At 39.0% G+C, this 19378-nt stretch overlaps 1 protein-coding gene across 1 annotated transcript; it reads right to left on the bottom strand.

Annotated features, from left to right (window-relative positions):
- Nucleotides 1–6147: 6147 nt before the first annotated feature.
- On the bottom strand, nucleotides 6148–18914 carry mmp14 (matrix metallopeptidase 14). Its single transcript, NM_001104887.1, is given in 10 exon segments — nucleotides 6148–8082; nucleotides 8170–8285; nucleotides 9433–9583; nucleotides 9703–9841; nucleotides 9916–10076; nucleotides 11149–11310; nucleotides 11583–11890; nucleotides 11971–12096; nucleotides 12180–12328; nucleotides 18440–18914. Coding segments are annotated over 10 exon segments (1833 nt in total). The 5' UTR covers nucleotides 18539–18914; the 3' UTR covers nucleotides 6148–7660.
- Nucleotides 18915–19378: the final 464 nt, after the last annotated feature.

The following is a 19378-nucleotide window of genomic DNA, read 5'->3' as shown; positions in this document are numbered from 1 at the left end:
AAAGAGCCATTCAGGTCGAATTCTTACTGACAACAACGCTCACTTCAAACAAACAAATGCTCACTTCACCCTATAGAAAAATAAGACATGTTGTTTTCATGATCAATGTAAATGAAGATTTTGGCATAAACAAAACAAGCATAACATATGAAATAATTTATGACTTTGGACAGAGGTTCACATGACTTCCCTTCAAAATAAAAGACCTGTGTCACAGGATCATCTCAATGCCGGAAACGTAGTATTAGGCAGTGTAATGTCAGCAAGGATTAAAAAAAAAAGTTTATTTTACTGTTTGTGGTGCATCTCAGCCAGACGTTTGTCAATCAGACTATCTAATTAACAAGAAATCAAATCAGAGCTAATTCGGTGACCCTTGCCATCATTTTTAAACCATATAATCTACAGTCAGTCAAAATGTTGTAGTTTGGCTTCTGATACTACTGTTCTTTAACTGTTTGTGAATGATTTGAATAAAGTTTGAGTTTGTTTACTTTTTCCTGGTCAGTGTGTCATCAATTTTGAGTTCATTTAGAGACAGTAGCATGCACAGTTGTGAAAAAACCTAAAATTTTGCATTTTCTTCTGGAGCCATCTTTGCAGTAGGATCAAAGCTGACCACTGTGTGGTGCAGGGTTCAGGTCAGAGGCAGTGGGATCATCACCAGCTCCTGTGCTGGTGAGTGGGCAGCGAGAACCACACAATTTCTGCTCTGCAAACAGTCACCTCCACTCTCAGTGGAAGCGGGCAGGAGCTCAAAAGCTACCGTGTGGCTTTTTTGAGTTCTGTATGCCTCCCTGACAGCTCTTTGTGTCTCATGTACCTACTAGTTTTAAATCAAGTTTAGGTTGGATTTGCTGTTACTTGTCTTCATGAACGATCATGGCCAAAAAAACACAACCTGTGAGGAAATACGGCGAGGCCCCAACAGATCATCTCGTACTTCTTGAAATTCAAAACTTGACTTCAATGTATACACCCTCCTCCTTCCTCTGTTCGCCCCCACCTCTTTTTTTTGTGTGATGACATGTAAATGCTTATGGAAACCAGATGTGTCCTGTTGCAACCGAAAAAGGCAGAGTGCAAGTAAAAGAAAAAAGCACATCCTGGTGCTGTACTTCATTAATAGCCTGCTGGAGATGTGAAGATGAAGAACAGGAAGTGTTTAACCTTATAAAAGAAGGATGTTTAAATGTCAGACCAAAGAGGGGGTCCTTGCGAATGTGGCCAGGTCATTATGAGGGTAGCCTCAGCTCAGGAAATCTGAATCAGCATCTCTTACTGTATGATCAAGGTGTTTTCCAACAGAGTTTAGGAAACCGCACCATATGAGACCCCAAAAAAAGGTCTAAAAGGATGTGAAAATATTGCTTTCTTGCCTGCTTTACACTTTTATCTTGTTTTTATTTTAATGTATGCTCTACCTTTCCCTGATATTAAAAAAAAACTGTTCTGAAGAGCACCCCATTCTAAGTGTAGGCATTGTGCAAGGACAAAAAGGCTAACTTTCAGCTGAGATTTTAAGAAGTAAACAAACATCCCAAAGTCTAGGAAAGACGATTGATGTTAGGATGTCTGGAAAGAGAAAAAATATCTTAAACCGATTAGGAAAAATTATTTTCAACATATAACTTAAAGTCACTTAAATCACATTTGCTTAAATAAATACAGTGATCATTAACTAAAGTCAAGTAGAGCTTGATTTATTGCTTGAAAAGGAGTGGGAAGAATCAAAATGAAATAATCCCACCCATAAACAGTGACGATAACCATTATGTCATAATCATTGATTATTAGAAAACATGATCACAATAAACCAGTAATCATTGCTACACATTGCAGATCAAGTAAAGAAAATCAATAGCTTTTTGATTGTAATTTAAACCTTTCAGTAATCATTATTGCACATTACAATGTAACACTCATTGGTTGTAATTAAAAGAGCTTTGATTATTTCACCACAATCAAGTTCACACATGTATTGGAATTATTCAAACACCTGTTGATCTTTAACTCCTCTTATCTTCATATCCTGAAATCAGAGTTTCTCTATACATTTTCTTGAATATTGTTTGAGCTCCTTACTTAACCCGTTCCAAAGTTTAGTGCCACACACCGACACACAGAAACTTTTCTTTGTGGTTCTTATCAGTTTGATCTTGAAGTTCCTACATCTTCTCAGTTTATAGTCTCCTTCATTTTCTAAGAACTGTTTTTGGATGTTGGTTGGTAACGATTTCCCACTGACTCTGTATAAAAGTTGCACAGTGTAAAAATCCACAGGGTCATACAGTTTTAAAAGACTGGATTGATAAAATGAATTGTTTGTATGATCAAGATATCTGGCTTTATGCACAATTCTGACGGCTCATTTTTTGAAGTAAAAAGAGAGGATGGAGTGAGCTCTTATAATTATTCCCCCAAATTTCTATACAGTAGGTGAAATATGGTAATATTAAAGAACAGTACAATAAATATCTACTGTTGTATTCTAATATACGTTTAGATTTATTTATGATTGAAATAATTTTTGAGACTTTTTGTTTGTATGAGTCTGATGTCTTGCTTCCAATTTAGTTTGTCATCAATAAAAACCCCTAAGAATTTGATTTCTGTAACACTTTCAGTTAGGACATATTCATTTCAATTGAGAGCTCTTTATTTGGGTTGTAATGATTTTATGATCGTATGATTTTATTTTGGTTAACTCTGTGTTTACCACATAGATAAGTTCCGTACGATTGTCTGTAGAATAGAATATGTTTGTGTCATCAGCAAATAATATGAGTTTCATAAGCTTTGAAACATTGAATATATCATTTATGTATATGTTGAATAGCAGCGGGCCCAGGATTGATCCTTGTGGGACACCACAACTTATCTCTATGCTTTCTGATGTAAATTCATCAATCTTGACAAATTGTTTTCTTCCCGTTAGATGACTTTAAACGGTTTCTACACAAAATGATTACATCAAAGGACAAGTGAATAAGAAATTAACACATAGTTACCTGAGAAGAGAAAACATTACTTATCATTACTTATCAAGAAGAGAAGTACAAAGTTCCATTACACTTCGGTAGTGTGAATACTTTTAAGAATATTATAAAATTGATACATTTCAGTAATAAATCCAAAAATTGTAGGAGAAAACTTTCTTGCTTTGCATGGATTCTTATTAGGTTACTTTGTTTTGTCTCTGTAATGCTTCAAATTTAGAGACAAAGTGAAGGAAAACATCTTTGTGTATATGAAAGATGAAGAACAAATGTTAAATAAGTTAGAAACCAGGAAAAGTAGTTCCTTAAAGAAATTTTTTTTTGTCTCAATACCACACACGAGCCAATATTTCCTTCCTCATTGCAGACATGATGTAGTGGGGGGAAAAAAGAAACTTTTTAGAAAAAAAGTTGGGATGAAAACTCCAAATCATACCTAAAACACGTCATTCGTTTAGACATCTTTGCTCAGTTTTGCACCTCTGAACAACTGATCAAAAATGGAATTGATCACAGCGAGGCTCTTGTCACCACCCAAAATTGATATTTTAATCACAAGGATAATCAGGATTTATTTAAAGGTGTCTTAGACTTATAAATCTATAAATGTTTACAGTGGTGTAGAAGATAGCGTCCTCACTTCGTTGAAGGCCCTGGTTTCAATCCCAACCGGGACCTTTCTACATGCATGTGTTTTCTCCGTGAACTCCAGCTTCCTCCCACAGTCCAAAATCATGCTTTACATGTTTTTTTTTTACATTGTTAGTGTGATTGTGTGTGTGATTGTGTGGCCCTGTGACAACTGGCAACCCAACAGTAGCCAGGTTTGGCTCCGGCAGCCCCGTGACCCCGAAAGCGATACAGCGAGTTAACAAAATGGATGGATGGTTGTTGCTCATGTTTGTAGTTTTCTTGTGTAGCTTTTTGCATTTTACTCCGAATGTGAACATTTTGCCCACCTCATATAACATCTTGGCTTCAAATGCTCTCAGGGATTCTTGCTAAGTGAGTTAGAGAGGGTCCCAGTGTATTTAATATTTATCAAGTTGTGTTTGTAACATGATTCAAACTTGGTGGGAGCTTTATGAAATTACAATGCAATGTAAACACTGAAAGAGCAGCAAGACATGTTCGGGATTTCATGCAAAGATAATGTCAATCCAACAACAGAGACACACTTCATGCAAACAGAGGCAACATTTACAGAATGTATTCGTTTTTGGGTTGTTGTTTTTTTTGTCTTTTGTAAACAGTAGTTTCTTTCTCCTTTTTTTAATTATGTGATTTCTACCATTACAACTCCACAGCTAATATTTCAAAATCTAATCATTTGAAGGTGATAAGCAAAAATATGTGAACATTAAACGTCCTCGGTGTGTGGTGGAGCTTGAAATTTCTTTATCAAGGATGTGCTAAAGTCATTGCTGGAAAAACTTTCTATGAGGAATGTTTGTAACTCATGATGGAATTCATGTCAATGAGGGTTAAAGCAGCACTGAAGGCAAAACACTGCAAAACTCTGAGATTTGCTCAGTATCTTTAAGGGGATTTCAATTGTCTTGATGGTTAATAATTACCTGAAATAGAAAGACTTATTAGTAAATGACTAGGCTACTAAATATTGGACGTGTGTGCTTAAAATAAGAAAAAACTAGGATGATCGCAGGGGCGGAGCAAGGGGGGCAAGGGGAGGCAGCACCAGCTATGGCAAAAAACCTTTGCCCCACAATTTTTGGGTTAATATTAGTATCATGATTGACAAAGATTAAGAAATCATCAGTAAGAGCTTCTTTAAGCTTTGCAAAAGTAACAAAAGCGTTATATATTAAATAAAAACAATAATAAAACTGTTAGAAATACATACTTCTGGATAATGGTGTATTTTGTTCAATTCAAATTTAATAAATTCGTAATTAGTATTCATTAGTGATAACAAATCATTTAGACTTCGTGAATGTTACTTATATTGTGTCTTATTTCAACAAAAACAATTAAATCAAATGTAATTAGAAATTGCACAAATATGCGTCTTAAGATCTCTGAGAGGGTCCAGGGGGCTGCGGTCTTTTGTTTGGCTTTAGGGGAAAAAAAGAAGTGACACACTTTGCAGACAGTGAAGGAAAACCTCTCCAGTTACACACCAAGAAGAGAAAAGAGAGGACTGTGGGGAGGAATAATGCTGAAGCTTCTCATTTTTCTTTGCTCTGCAGAGTCAGCTGGGAAGAACAAAAAGGCAGTGACCCGCAGCTAAATGCTCAGCAGGTCTGCAGGCCGCAGGGCTGAGATAATGATTCAGCTCCACAGAAAATTCCAATTTCCCCCCCCCAAAAGTTTCCAACACATTAAGAAAAAAAGATCCAAACAAACTCCCCTCCCCCATTTTCTCAATGCCGCGTCCTGCTGTGTGTCTGGCTCACATGATGCAGTTGGAATTCCAGATGTTAGTAATGGAATTCTGCTCCATCTGTGGCCTCCAAATGGGACTAAACCCTCCTTTTGCTCCCCTCTAAAAAACCTTGTGACTTCTTCTCTCAGCTCCAACTCTCAAAAACACAAGACAAAGCCCTTTTCCTGAAACTGGAGGCTTTTTTTTTATTTTAAAGCAGAATGCTGCACCGTTGGTCTAATCATGTCACATCATAGAAGCGATGACGCCCACCAATGAAATTATTTACAACAAATCTCATTTCTGGCTGCCAGCTGTGAAGGAGGAAAGGAGATGAATACATTTGCTGTTTGGTCTTTTAAAGCGCCCCAAAATATATAAAAAAACAAAACAAAAAATCCAGTGGAGGAATTTATGGTTTTGTACTCACAGTTTGTCAAACCTCAAACGCACGTTTTGATTTATAACGACAAGAATATTGGATTATAATTATAGTTCTCACACGTTCAGTCACACCAAAGAACACGCTCAAGGTTTACAGCTTATATTTCTTTTCCTGCTGTGCAGAAATGGCTTTGTACAACTATCCTCGTCCCTGTTTCTACTTAATCGTTGGACGCAGTCTGCATTTTCCGACCCAGTTTGAAGCGTGCCAGATCCTGATCCCCGGTAGTGCGGAGTGGTGCGGTTGGGGAACAAGTAACCTGGAGGTCCAGGGAAGTTGGGGAAGCCCAGATGGCAGGGAAAATCAGAGCACAGAAAGCCTTTTGAAATTGCTTTATTCTTGTAAGAAAAGCATGAAACGTGCACAAAAAAAATAACTGGTTATCATTATTATCATCATTTTTAGTATTATTGTCATTGTTGAACGGCCCTGATTAAAAATGAAAATGAAAGAAAGAGTCTTTTTAAGATCATCCGTTTTATTTTCACTTTAAATTGAATCAAGGTGTCCAGAACTAAAAAACAAACAAACAAAAAAAAAAATGATCAAGTTTCAAGAAACCCTTATCCCAGTTCACTGTTCCCACAAATATAAAATTAAGGCCACTTTTATATGTCTCTGCCCAGCAGGACGTTTAATGACATTGTACAAAAAAACATTTGCAACAACAACAATAATAGTAACAGACATAATACTAATGACAACATCATTTATGACAACAAAAAAGTGTGAAAAAGGAAAAGACACAGTTGTGTTTGTTGCGCCACACTGATGGGAGTGCATGTCGGGCTTCGTAAAGTTGTGCTTGTTTCACCATTTATGGTCCAAACTGGCTCCTGCTTTACTGGAAGATTGGGAAACACTGTGACTCTGCAGTTTGTGTTTGTGGCCATGTTAGTGTTTGAGTTAGTGAGGACGAAAGGGGGGGGTTCAACAACCGCCTGACTCTGCAATGTTTCAGATGTGAAGCAGAAATTCACAAAGAAAAAAAAAGAGACATTGAAAAAGGCTAAAACAAACAGCAAGGAGCTGGCGTCAGTTACCACAGGAGAGGAGGCTAAAAGAGAGAGGAAAAAGCGCAAGGAGTGGCTGACAAAGAGTTAATGACAGGTTTTGCAATGAATTATCACTTATCCATCTTCCCTCGTCTTTTCCTCGTCTCCTGCTCCCTCATGGGGGTGTTTCTCTCACGTCCTTCTCTCTTCCCTTCCTACTAGAGGTGTAACGATTAGTCGACTTAATCGATGAATCGATTTAGATTCCTACGATCCAACCAGATTGATCTTTCGCATCGACCATTATAAAATTGTTTCAAAATGAAATAATTCAATAATAGTTTATATTAAAAAATACAATTTGGATTAATGCATGGCAGGTTTGTTTACTTTAACGTAAAAACGACCATGTGCATCACACCGGACAACACAAGTCCAGTACAATGTGTGGAAACACTTTGAATTTAGCAAAGACTTGCCCGTACAAAAATGTTCTAATAATGTTCCCTTGGTATTAATTTGATGTGTAAAAACAGCAGTGGGTTGAATCTTATGAAACTAAAATGTGAATGGATTTGCCATTAATCCTTGTTTACATATTGAATTTACACTTCATTATCTTGCAAGAAATACAAAGCATCTTGAAAACGTATCTCTGAGTCACACTGGTTGAATTTTTGGCAATGATGTCCTTGATTGATTTTAGGTCAGTGAATCAGATCGCTCAAAATGAACAGATATCGACGATGAATACTATCGTCAACCACAAATGATCTGAATCGAATCGTTGTTAAAAGGAATCGTTACACCCCTACATCCGACGCTTCACTTCTGTCTATACCTTGTCTAGTAGGGATCTCTGGCAGTACAGGAGTCGACGTGGCGTGCCGTATCGACGGAAAAACAGCAAGACTGCTAACGTAGCAATCACGCACACCAACAGGAATAACGGCAAGACCACGACTGCTGCCCCGCTGCCTGAGCTGGTCTCGATGATCGTCACATCCACATCAGCCACTGTCTCCGTATCCCACTCCTCCCTTTCTCTGTCTCTGTCCCGAGTTCTGTCGCTGTCCTCTCTGTCCTTCTCCTTCGTCTTGTCCTTGTCATTTCCTCCTCTTCCTCCATCTGTCTTTGGGTCTTCGTTGGGGCAGCCCATCCAGTCACGAAGAGCTGACTTGGGGTATCCAGGCTCCACCCGCATCATCTGGCTGTTGTACTTCCAGTACTTATTGTTTTTGTAGAAATAAGTATAAGCTAGAGGATAGAAAAGTAAATAGTGAAAAAAATGCATCAGACAAAAACATAAAAGTATTTGTTGACATAACAGGATGAAAACTTTACCCTGATCTTTGCTCATGAAGGCCGCCTTAATGTTTTCAGGTACCCCCTGCCACATACTGATGGATTTGGGATACTCCTCATGAACAGTTCTGGATCCCTCATTAAAACGATAATACCTGAAGGAATAAGCAAAAGGTAAAGCTATGCAGAATAGAAAAAAAAAAGGCCAAAACAAGGTTATATAGAAGGACAGTTTGCTAATAAAGTTTAAAAATGCATGTTGGATTTAAGTTAAGACACTTGACGAAAAAAACAGATAACAATGACTAGATCTTGAAATGAATCTAAATTTACCTGCCACTCGTCATTTTTTTGTCAATTTTTTAAATCATCTTTGTTCCTATTTTTACTTCTAAGATCTAACAGCCAGTAGCAGGAATTTATTTTCTCCTTTTTGTGGCAAATTTGTGCGAGTGCAAACCAATATGACCAGCTTGCTACCTGACATTACTCAACCATGGATTTTCTGTAAGTGGGCAAATAGGCAGGAAAAACAAGCAAGAGCTGCAAATTGTAACCCCGCCTGTCAATCTAATGCTCAATTTTAAACACTCAAGTGAAATTCAGTGAAGACAAATTAAAAATTTGATATCTGGTGACAAATATTTGTATTGTGAGGTCAAATCATTTAAGATAGTACACCTACGTGGTACAAAACTATGCAGACTGAGCTTCCTTTGTGACAAACCTCCTAGTGGTGAGACGGTAAATTGACTTGGCTCCTAGTGTTTTAGTTTTAAACATATTTCAACACGGAAGTGAGAGGGATTTTTCATTGGTGAAAACACACCTGTGACAGCAGAGAGCAGAACCAATTCCTGCTACCATGGAACAATTATTTCAACTGTTAACCTTAAAACTCGGTTTTTAGACTTAGAACTGCGACACCTTAAACCAAGATCAGAGTGAGATTATTGATCATTTTTTATTTCCACCCTAATTTTTACAGTTAGCCGTCAAACAAAGCCTACCTATAATGGGAGCAGCACTCAAAGGAGGTAACTAAGAGTTTGCATTTTATAACAACTGACTATGGCTTTTTTAAACAGTAACAACCGCTGTAGTAGGTTAAATACTCATAAAATTCCCCCACAGTGTATTTTTCATCATTAACTGACTTGTAGTTTGGGATTTTGTGCACATCTGAATTTTTAACATACAATCTTCTAGCAGTGGGATTTTCCCAGGAACCTTTTAAAACTCAGCACAGTTTGGGTTTTTTTTTTCAACAAGCAACAACCACAAGGAAAACTGATGACTAACTTGTTCCCTCTGAAGAAAAATGTCTGTCCGTTGAGGGTATAATAGAGAGCAGCATCTATGCGATCTTCTGGAAGTCCAGAGCCCATTTCTGACAGCTTTTTGGGGTAACCAGAGTCCAAAATAGATTCACTGAAGACCCAGTATCTGTCCCCTGTGTGAAAAAGGTAGTGATATAAAATAGTATACTGATAAAAAAATAAAGTGAGAAGTCTGGAATGTTTCATTTTACTAAAGAAGGTCAAGCTATAGCAGTTTTTAAGTCGAATTTACCTTTAAAAAAGACAAATTTCCCATCTTCTCTTTCAAAAGCAGCATTGATATGAGTGGGCAGTCCCCTCCAAAAGTGACCAATAGGCATGGGGTATCCGTCCAACACGTGGTTGTTCCGAACTCGCCAGAACCAATTCTCCTGCAAGGGGGAATATGTAAAAACATTAAAAATCCAGGTGTGCTCATTTAATCAGAGCCCAACACCAGCTTTACCTTAAACACAAACATTTCTCCTCTGAAGATGGCGATGGTGTCAAAGTGTCCATCGCATATGTTGGGGCCAAAGCGAGGCTTGTCAGGTGAATAGGTGGGCTGAGGGTCGAGGTCAGGTGTTTGCGGTGTTACGGGTGGAGGTGGAAAGTTTGACCCGGAGCCTGTGTAAAGGTGGTCATATTTGATGTTTTAGGACGTCAAAGGGAGCTTCGCCAAAGGTTACATAGAGAACACTATAACACTTTCTATACAAAAAGTATAGAAAGTAAATCCCAAAGACCTGTGTCACTGATTGACCTGATTTATGAAAGTTTTTTTTTGTTTTCTGTAATCTTGTCTAGAATTCAGAATTTTAGATTATAATTAAAAAAGTACTAAGATTAATCCGAATAACCAAGATTTAAATGTAAAGGTCTGACAAAAAATGGATACATTTTGAATAATATACATTTGTTAACTAATACATCAAAAATTACACTTAATAATGCAAAGTAATAAATAAACGTGGCTTTTAACACTTTATTTAATAGTTAATTTATCATGCATTAAATAACATTAATAAGGTATTGCATATATAACGATTCATGAAAAAAAGTTAAATTTTTGAAGACGGAAAATATAAGAAATTTTAAATTACTACAGTTTACAGATTAAAAGTAAAGTCGTATTTATGAAATGACAACTTTAAAATGTTAAGAGTCAGTTTAGATAAGTAGTAGTTTTGAGGAAAATTTAAAGTAATAAATAATTTTAACCAAAAGAATGCTTAGACTTTTTGTCATAAATCTGGGATCTAAATAAAGTTTGGATGGAAAAAGATAACGTCAAAAATTTAAGATCAAATGTCAGGTTTCTGAAATAGAAATTAATTTTGTGAGAAAATAAAATTTGCTCTCTAAAAGGTAAGAGTTTTAAGGAAAATCACCCATCCAACCAAAGTCTTTTAACTCAGGGGCCACCCCATTTTGATTAAACACTAGATTAGACAAGACAACAATTATTGAATATTATATTTTTGAAAATATATTAAGCCAACTTCTAAATCTTAAAAGTTTCCCTCAGGCAATAAAGAGTTAAAACTATACTTCAAGATTTGTAGAAAAGATCATTTGAATACATGAGAATTCATTTTATACCAATAATAATTGATGGTTTCTAAGCTCCTAAGACATACTAGAGTCAAACAAAACCAAGATATTTGGATAACTGTTGGTGAGCCTACATTTAGCATACCATAAATTTGCTGTATGCCTCTGCGATCATCATCAGGGAGTTGGAAGTTCTCTGTGTCCATCCACTGATAGAAAGGAGCCATGATGGCTGAGGGATCGTTGGAGTGCTCCAGACCCAGCGCGTGACCAAGTTCGTGCACCGCCACAAGGAAGACGTCATTTCCTGAAATGGAAGAACCCTGGTTTTAGGAGCTCATTCTGAGAAGAGCCGAGTAAAAAATATGAAACTATCTCAAACTTTCAGGAGGATGGAGTTTGTACATTTCTGTGACCTCTACATTTTTCAAACACACCCATACAGGAATTTGCACCCTAGAATAGGAGAGACAAGGCTGGACCTGGACCTGATTTCGCTTCCATTTGCAAAACAAAACTCCTAATTTTAAACATCTAAGCTCTCAGAGAGTCAAAAGAGTTCAAAAAACAGGAGCTCACCCGACAGATCTTTGTTTCCAATCGTCCACGGCTCAGCTGCGTCGAAATGGGTGTCTCCACCAATCCCATCGCCGGGAAAATAGGCGTGTGCCAGGAAACCCCCCTCACCATCAAACGGGCTGCTGTCGCCGTGGAAACCCTCCGCAAAAAAGATCATGATGTCAGCAAACTTCTCCACCTTATCCCGGATGTAGCTGTAGGGGATCTCCCGGAAACGTAGTGGTGTGACTTTCTCCCAAATTTTGAAGGCCCTCCGGATGGCCTCATGGGTCTCGTACTCGCCCACCTTTGGGGTGTAGTTCTGTATGCTAGAAGAAAAATGATCCACTCAGCTTCTACATCTGCATCAACGTAAAGTTCAACCATTGTGCACTCCTTGTGGACTTACGAGAAAGTAACATCTTTTTTGTGCCACTTCAGAGCCTGGTAGGCGTAGCGCTTCCTCCTCCTCAGGTTGCTTTTCAGCTCGGCCCCAAACTTGTCTGGCACGCCACAGCGCGGCCGCTTCATGGCCCTGCCAAACAAAAACATGTCCCAGCGGTTTGTACGTGCAACAATTTGCGTCAAGATATTTACTTTCATTGTCAGGGTGCTCACTCAATGGTACTTTGATCGAAAGTGCCGGTAACGGTGAGACCATAAAACTTCTGCATGGTGGCGATGGCAGATGAGACGGAGTGGGGGGAGCGGAGGGAGTGGGTCCTCAAATCTCCAGGAGGCAAGTAGCCATACTGTTGAAGCCATGACTGCAGAGCAAGGCAAAAAGGTGGATTAATGATTTCAAAATGAACAAGAAGCAGTGTTTTCAGCTTTGTTTTGTTGATATAGTCAGGTGAAGGAGCTGTCACCAACTCACTGGCATTGTGGTAGAGTGTCCGCCCTGAGACCAGAAGGTTATAATTTCAACTCCACAGTCAGCATCGCAGAGAATTCTGGGAGGTTTCTAGGGTACTCCATTTATTTATTTGTACATTCAGACAGCCCTACAAAATGGTGAATGCACTATATAGTGTACTATTTAAGAAGAAGTGAAGTAGCCTCTCTCAATATAACGTTCAAGGTGGGGGCGAGCGGGCAGCACATGCTTTTATCGAGGCATCTGATTGGCCAGTTTATAATGTGAATAACTTACCCTACAGAAGGAATTTCATCAAAGAAAGATTGGGATTAGTAAGAACACGTTAATAAAAAGGTATTAGAGCAATAATGGTTATTCTGATTCATTTAAAGACTGAGTAACAGCTGTTTATCTCTCTATAGAAGTCTGTTTGATTTTGACTTCTTGGAGTCTTCCTATTTGAACGCCAGGAGGGAGGAGTCGCTCAGTCCAGTTCTCTTATACAATCAATGGATGGATCACATGCAGAGAACAAGTTTCAAACATCACCCAGGTGTGTCACAACTAACTTCAGTACAAACATCTCCAAAAAATTAAAGTTTGGGATATTTTCTTTGCAGCTGCTTCCAGCCCTGACAATCAAAGAAAGCTTTTGTCGAACCCATTTTTGTGTTTGGGTGTTTTGGAGTCTGAAGGAGTAAGATCTGGCATGTTTCCATCTAATGACTGAACTCAACTGCTGTTAGACCATCAAAGACGCTCCAGTGACCATGAGGACTTTTGCTGATTGAACTGACAATAAAATAAACAAGGACTTCAGGTCTTAACAAAGACTTAGTGTCCAAAGTTGTGTGTTTTTTTGTTCTGTGTTGTTGACTGAATCTACTGAGACAGAGAGATGTTTTTACTTAAATCTAGAAGTCTCCTTTGGCCTTGATGGGAGCTTGACCTGACTTTCTCCTTAAACCCTTTTCACCGCAGTGCAGCTTTGAACTGTGGACGGCCGCCAGCCGCACGTCTCCCACACAGCTTTGCTTAAACCTGTTCATTTTTCAGACTACAGCTTAAAAATAACACTGAGGCTTCAGTGAAGACAGTGAAACCCCGAGACCACTTTGATATTCTGCTGTTCGAGTCATTTTGTCAGCTGTTCCAGCACTTTTTTTAAATTGTGGTTTATACACACTTTGTGCTCAGCGGAACTGTTTCCTGTTTGGGCGTGGCGTCTGCTCATGCATAACATGATCTGACCAAAACAGAAATCAATTGAATCTGTTATTTATTTTGCATAGTTTGACATCTAGTGACAGTGCCAAAAAGGTGATAGGGAAATAAACGAAGTAAAGAGCGGGCGGAGAGCTCACCGATCGACGTCTCACCTTCATGTTTTTACCTCCGATCCTTTCTCTTCTTGTTTACTCAGCTTCCCAATAAAAACCCAGGATCTTCAGGGTGCACATTCATGAAGAGCCACACCCTGACCAACCCAAATGCTAACACTGCGTAATGCAAAACACTTATTTTCCCGTCTTTGTTTCCCTGCTCCACTGTTTTAGACCCCCGCGAGCGTGCCAAGGATGCTCGTCCGGTCTGGAGGATTAGCAGAAAGATAAAGGCAGCCTTGCAGGCCCTTGATGGCCCCTTGACCTCCCCCTGTCCATCTGTCTTAGAGAGACATGGAGCTTATGTGGTTAGACTTCATCCCTGAATGAGCTCTTTCTGGTTCTGACTCATGGAGCTCCAGCGGACACAGAAAGACTCACTGTCTGCCACATGAGCGGGAAAGAGAAAAGCATAAAGACTGAGAAATGAATTTTGGATGAATCCAGATTATGTGACGACATCTTTGGCATTATCCTTTGTTCTGATAAATGGGTTTAGGTGTCGCTTATCTAGAAGGATTTAATTGTGGAGCCTTTTCAAACCATCATTGTAGTAGATTGTAAGCCTCATTCTTTTCCTTCACACATTCACTGTTTTCTTTCCCACAGAATCCCACTTTTGCCCTTAGCTCAGTCAAAAGAGGGCTGTTGAATGACAGGGAGCTCTTGTTTCTACTTTACGGGTTCCACATCTTGGACATGGTTCCCTTAGCTGACTCGACAAAGTCTTATTGAGCATCACACACTACTATTTTTGACCACACTAATGGCTCGTAAGTAAAGCTACGGCAGGAAGAGGAAGCGGTCAGTATTCTCAGCGGGATAAGGATCGACAGAGTCATAGTTGTTTGATGTGTAGGGGTATTTAACACAGCTCTGACGCGTACTCCAGCAGGGACCCATAGTTCCACTTTTTGGGTTGGTGATTTCAGTTTTCAGTGATTTCTTTGTTTGTATCTCCTGCATTTTTGGTTCGTTTTTATATTTACAGTCACTTTTCTTGTGACCTTTTCCTGTTATGACAGCAGAGATTCTTTAACAGCAACTATATATATAAATATGAACAAAAATATCTGGTCGTGTGATCAATTATTTTGCATTGGGCCAATTTGAAGACAGCTTTTAAGGACTGTAGTAATCGTCAAACCCAGAAAACTGAAAATTATTGAGTATAAAACAAGCTTGACAGTTGTGGGGCCGGGGATTTGAATGAAACCTGTCAATCAAAAGGCCAAAACTTTGTTTAAGCCACTTTTTATCGTAGAAAATGTGATTAAATACAATAGTTTATTAAACATCAAACCTCCTGCAGTTATGGATGTTAAATCTAGTCACAGAGATGTGTTGGAACCAGGGTATAACAGTGTTTTTGTTGTGAAGTCTGGTGCTTTTACATTGGAGTGAACTGAGACTGCCATGCTAGTGTAAAAAGCCAATCAAGAGGAACTGAGCTGGCTCCAGCCGCTTTGGCTTTTTTTTAACCCGCCTTTAGAAGAAAAGTCAGGATAGTCCCCCATGACTGTATACGAGAACTGGATTGAATGATTCCTCCCCCCGCGCCTTAAAATAGAAAGTGTCCACTGGCTCCAAGAAGCCAAAATCACATAGACTTCTATAGAGAAACTGACAGCTGTTTTTATATTTGTCAGAATAATCATTCTTGCTCTGCTACCTTTTTTTCTTGCCAATCCAATTTTTCTTTTCATATTTTTTCTTTACTGCAAGTTATTCAAGTTCACTTTGCAGTGGAGACCTTTGATAATTGTTGATCCACTAGGATTCACACCTTGGTAGTCAATAGATTTACCGTGATTCCTGTTAGAAATCTTTTATTTTTCCTGTTCTTTTAAGGTGTGAACTTTTCTTTCTTTTTTTCTTTTTCTTTTTTGGTGTCCTGCAGCACAAAACCCTCTCAGCTGATGCCTTGAGAAGAATTACTTTAAAGTGAGGCATTAAACCATTCAGCGAGGACAGTTTTTGGAACCAAATTCAGGAACCAGTTCAAACGCAGGATTGTAGGTTTATGTTTAATGGAAGATTTGCAAGAATCAAACAGTGGTCACCATGGTTGTCGCTAGGCAGAGCGCTAATTTTGCATGGGATGAGAAAAGGAGATGAAGGGGTAGCGACTCAGTTGTTCCATTTGTTAAAAGCCAATGGAAAAAAACTGCGATGGGAGTCCAACTGAGCCATACAGCAAACAGAACTGCAACTAATGCTGCACAGGAAGTTGGTAAAGTTAGCATGTATTTTCTCCTCAAATTCTTTAACAAAATGTAAAATCCTTTTATACTTTTATACCATTTGCTCAATTTGTGCACCTATCTTGCAGGTAAAGTGCATAAACCCCAGCTGCTCTCTGTTAGAACTTCATTTTCAGCCAGCAATAATAAAACCAGGTGACACAAGAGGGGAACTGAACTCTCTGCCAGCGTAATATGAGCAATGAGTAAGCTGTAGGCAAATTTTGGTGGCAGGATTTTGTTAAAGAAGAAAGAAAGAACAGGAAATAAGGTAATGACTTTAAGTAGAGCCTTATTTTCTGTAACACTTCCATCCTCCCTCTGGGAAGTTGCTCTTATGCCACCCACGGATGAACACCAGACACTTCCTTCCTCATTTCCTTTTAGTCCAATGACAAAAAATCTACACAGTGGTGCAAGAGTGAACTTGTAAGTTTTTTGTTTTTTTTTAGTTTGGACATGATGGTATCATGTATTCAACATTCTGTTCTTTTCAGCACAAATGGCTTCCACCCCTTAGGCTTATCGTTCTCAGAAACGACAACAATGTCCTCCTTTTTTCCTCACAGTCCTCCCTGATTCATCACTTCATGGTCATCTATCATCTGCTGTAGAGAATGACCTCAGCCTGTTTTTTTATTTGCAGAGATAGTTTTAATAATAATGGATTGGATTTATCTGCGCTTTTCAAGACACCCAAAGCGCTTACATTGTGTCCATTATTCATTCACTCCTCATTCATACTTGGTTATGGTAAGCTACGGTTGTAGCCACAGCTGCCCTGGGGCAGACTGTGGCCACAGGTGGACGCTGACACGTCAGAGAAGGATATACATTTTGTCCTACACTTCCTGTTTGTGTCATAGACCACAGCCTTTGATTTCGGTGTAATTTAGCACCCGCTGATGGACATACACCCACTGACCTGATTTCCTTTAAACTAAACAGAATCTGAACAGATGGGTTGAGTAAAAGATGTGTTTTCTAAAGTAACACAAAGAAAATCTATTCTAAATATGTTGCATTTCTCCTTTTTTCATGTTCACTTATGCTGAGATGGAAAATCCCATTTCCTCTTTTATTAACTTGTACAATTTTTTTCTATATAATTAGAAAGCAACTAATTTTTTTTACCAGGTATGATTGACCAACATGGCCAATCTCATCTGAGAAACCAACATGTTATGCAAAATTACATTATTACTAACAAAGCAAAAACGTTTAAATAAAAAATGTTGTTTCTTCATTTAAATATAATAAAAGAAGTTGTTTTTTGTCATTTTAAGCTCCATTGTAGTTTTTTTTTTAAATCAGCAGAATCCAGTTTTTATATAAAAAAATAACTTTTTTGAGAGGACAAGGAGCTATGATGAAGTTGTGGGTTTCTCAGTTTACATCTAAATGCTTGTGCGTTGAATTCTTCGAATGTGGGTCAATAGAGTAATTCAACTCCATTTTTTTCCCACTGGTCCAGCTGCCTACAGCTTTACGCAGGCAGGACGCAGGGATCAGAGAACCTTGTGGCGCCAATAATACACAACAGAATGTGTTCTTTGCGTCTCCAACACGAAGACGCACACACACGTACTTATAAGGAACCCGGAGGAAGCAGGTGTGCAGCATCAAAAGTCGCATCCTTGCATTGAGTCAGAACTTCATGTTTTTAGTCTTGGGGAGATCCAGAAGAATCAAATCCAACAAATTTTGTCAAATGAGTTGAAAGATAAAAACAGCTCAGTCTTGTGCGCTTTTGGAAGAGATGAGCGCATTTGGTTGCTTCTAAAGTTCACCTCCTCCCCATTTACAGCTCAACAGATGTCAACAGTTATCTCCTCATCCCCCTGAACTGCTTTTATCTCTCACCCCTTTCATCCATTAAAGCTTGCCCCAGTCTCTGCCACGACCGCAGAACAATCAAATGCATTTCGTCACTGCCTTGTAATTCTTTCTTTCTTGGTTTTTCTTCTTCTGTTGCTCTCCAGCTCCCTGCCATCTCAGCATTTCTGTGTTTTTACGAGCGCTATCATCATTATGGGTTTTTTCCTTCAACCCCGGGTTAAAGCCCTTTCTTTCCGCCCCTCATGCGCTTTAACGCAAACTATTTGTCAGGAGGCAGAATCCTAACTGAAACCACAAAACCAGGATGTAATTAGGAGCAGATCTGTTCAATAAAGCCTTTTTGATATTAGTGTTAGATTCATAATAAACTTCACAATAAAAGCTTTCATGATCTAAACGCCAAATATTTGTATTTTTCAACAATTTACCAGTTTCGTTTTCTTTTTAGTTAACACCTCTAGTTCAATCACATCTATACGACAAACGGTGAAATATACAATTTCCTCTCAAGAACAAGTCTGCAGGCTTCATTGGCCACAGGAACGCATCCCTCACCTCCGGATTGATTTGTAGCTCTGCGGCTCCGTGCGCCCTCACCGCCAACGCCGCCACCGCCAGCGGCAGCAGCAGGCGGACCGTCAGCTTCAGCTTCATCCCTTCACTCTCAAAAAGGTGTCGAAGTTGGCAGAAGTCTTGAAACAACTTGAACTGAATTTGTCAGAACATAACCTGCGACCAACTGAATCCGGGAAGAAATCTTGTTTTTTGGCGCTTGGCGCAAACGGCCTTCAAAAAGTCATGCGTCTTTATTTATTTAATCCAGTTGATGTGTTTGTCCAGTCTTTTGCATTCTTCTCGTGTTTAGGAGAATATGAGCTGTTTGTAGAAGGCAGGAAGTTGAGAGGAGGGGTGGGGGCTGCCTATGTTTTTTTGTCCCACCTCTGCCTGAGAGTTTCGTTCCAACTGTTGCAGCACTGCTCCCACGGATCGGTCGGTCGCAACTTCTCTTCTTTGGCCTTCTGTCGGGTTGTTTTGGTCTGCTCCCCTCTTTCCCCTCTCCGCCTCTGCAGACGTGGTACCGCGTACCAACGTGGAGATCTTTAGCTGGAAAGAGGTGGCTCCTCCTGAATCAGCCCGCCTCTCCTGGAAAGCTGGGCTAAACTTGATGACCCATCAGGCATGCCCCCCCCCCGCCCCTTAAAACAAAAGAACAAAACAAAAACATAAATACCTGTATACTGTTTTAAAAGCAGAGCTATATGCTGTCAACACAAATGTAAAAATAATATCACAATAAGCAACCACCTCAAGTTAGAAAGGATTTTTAAAATCACGTAATATGTATTTTCAGTTAAATGCTTGCAGAAATATAACAAATGTGGCACATTATCAGGTCACAAACTGCTTTTTCAATCATTATTTACAGGACTTTCTTTTGCTATAGATTATTGATAGCCAATATTGTTATACAAGGAGAAATTGCGCCCTCTAACG

Source organism: Oryzias latipes, chromosome 17 (assembly GCF_002234675.1).
Source record: "Oryzias latipes chromosome 17, ASM223467v1".
Taxonomy (NCBI): Eukaryota; Metazoa; Chordata; class Actinopteri; order Beloniformes; family Adrianichthyidae; genus Oryzias; species Oryzias latipes.
This window is presented reverse-complemented; position numbering and strand designations above follow the sequence as displayed.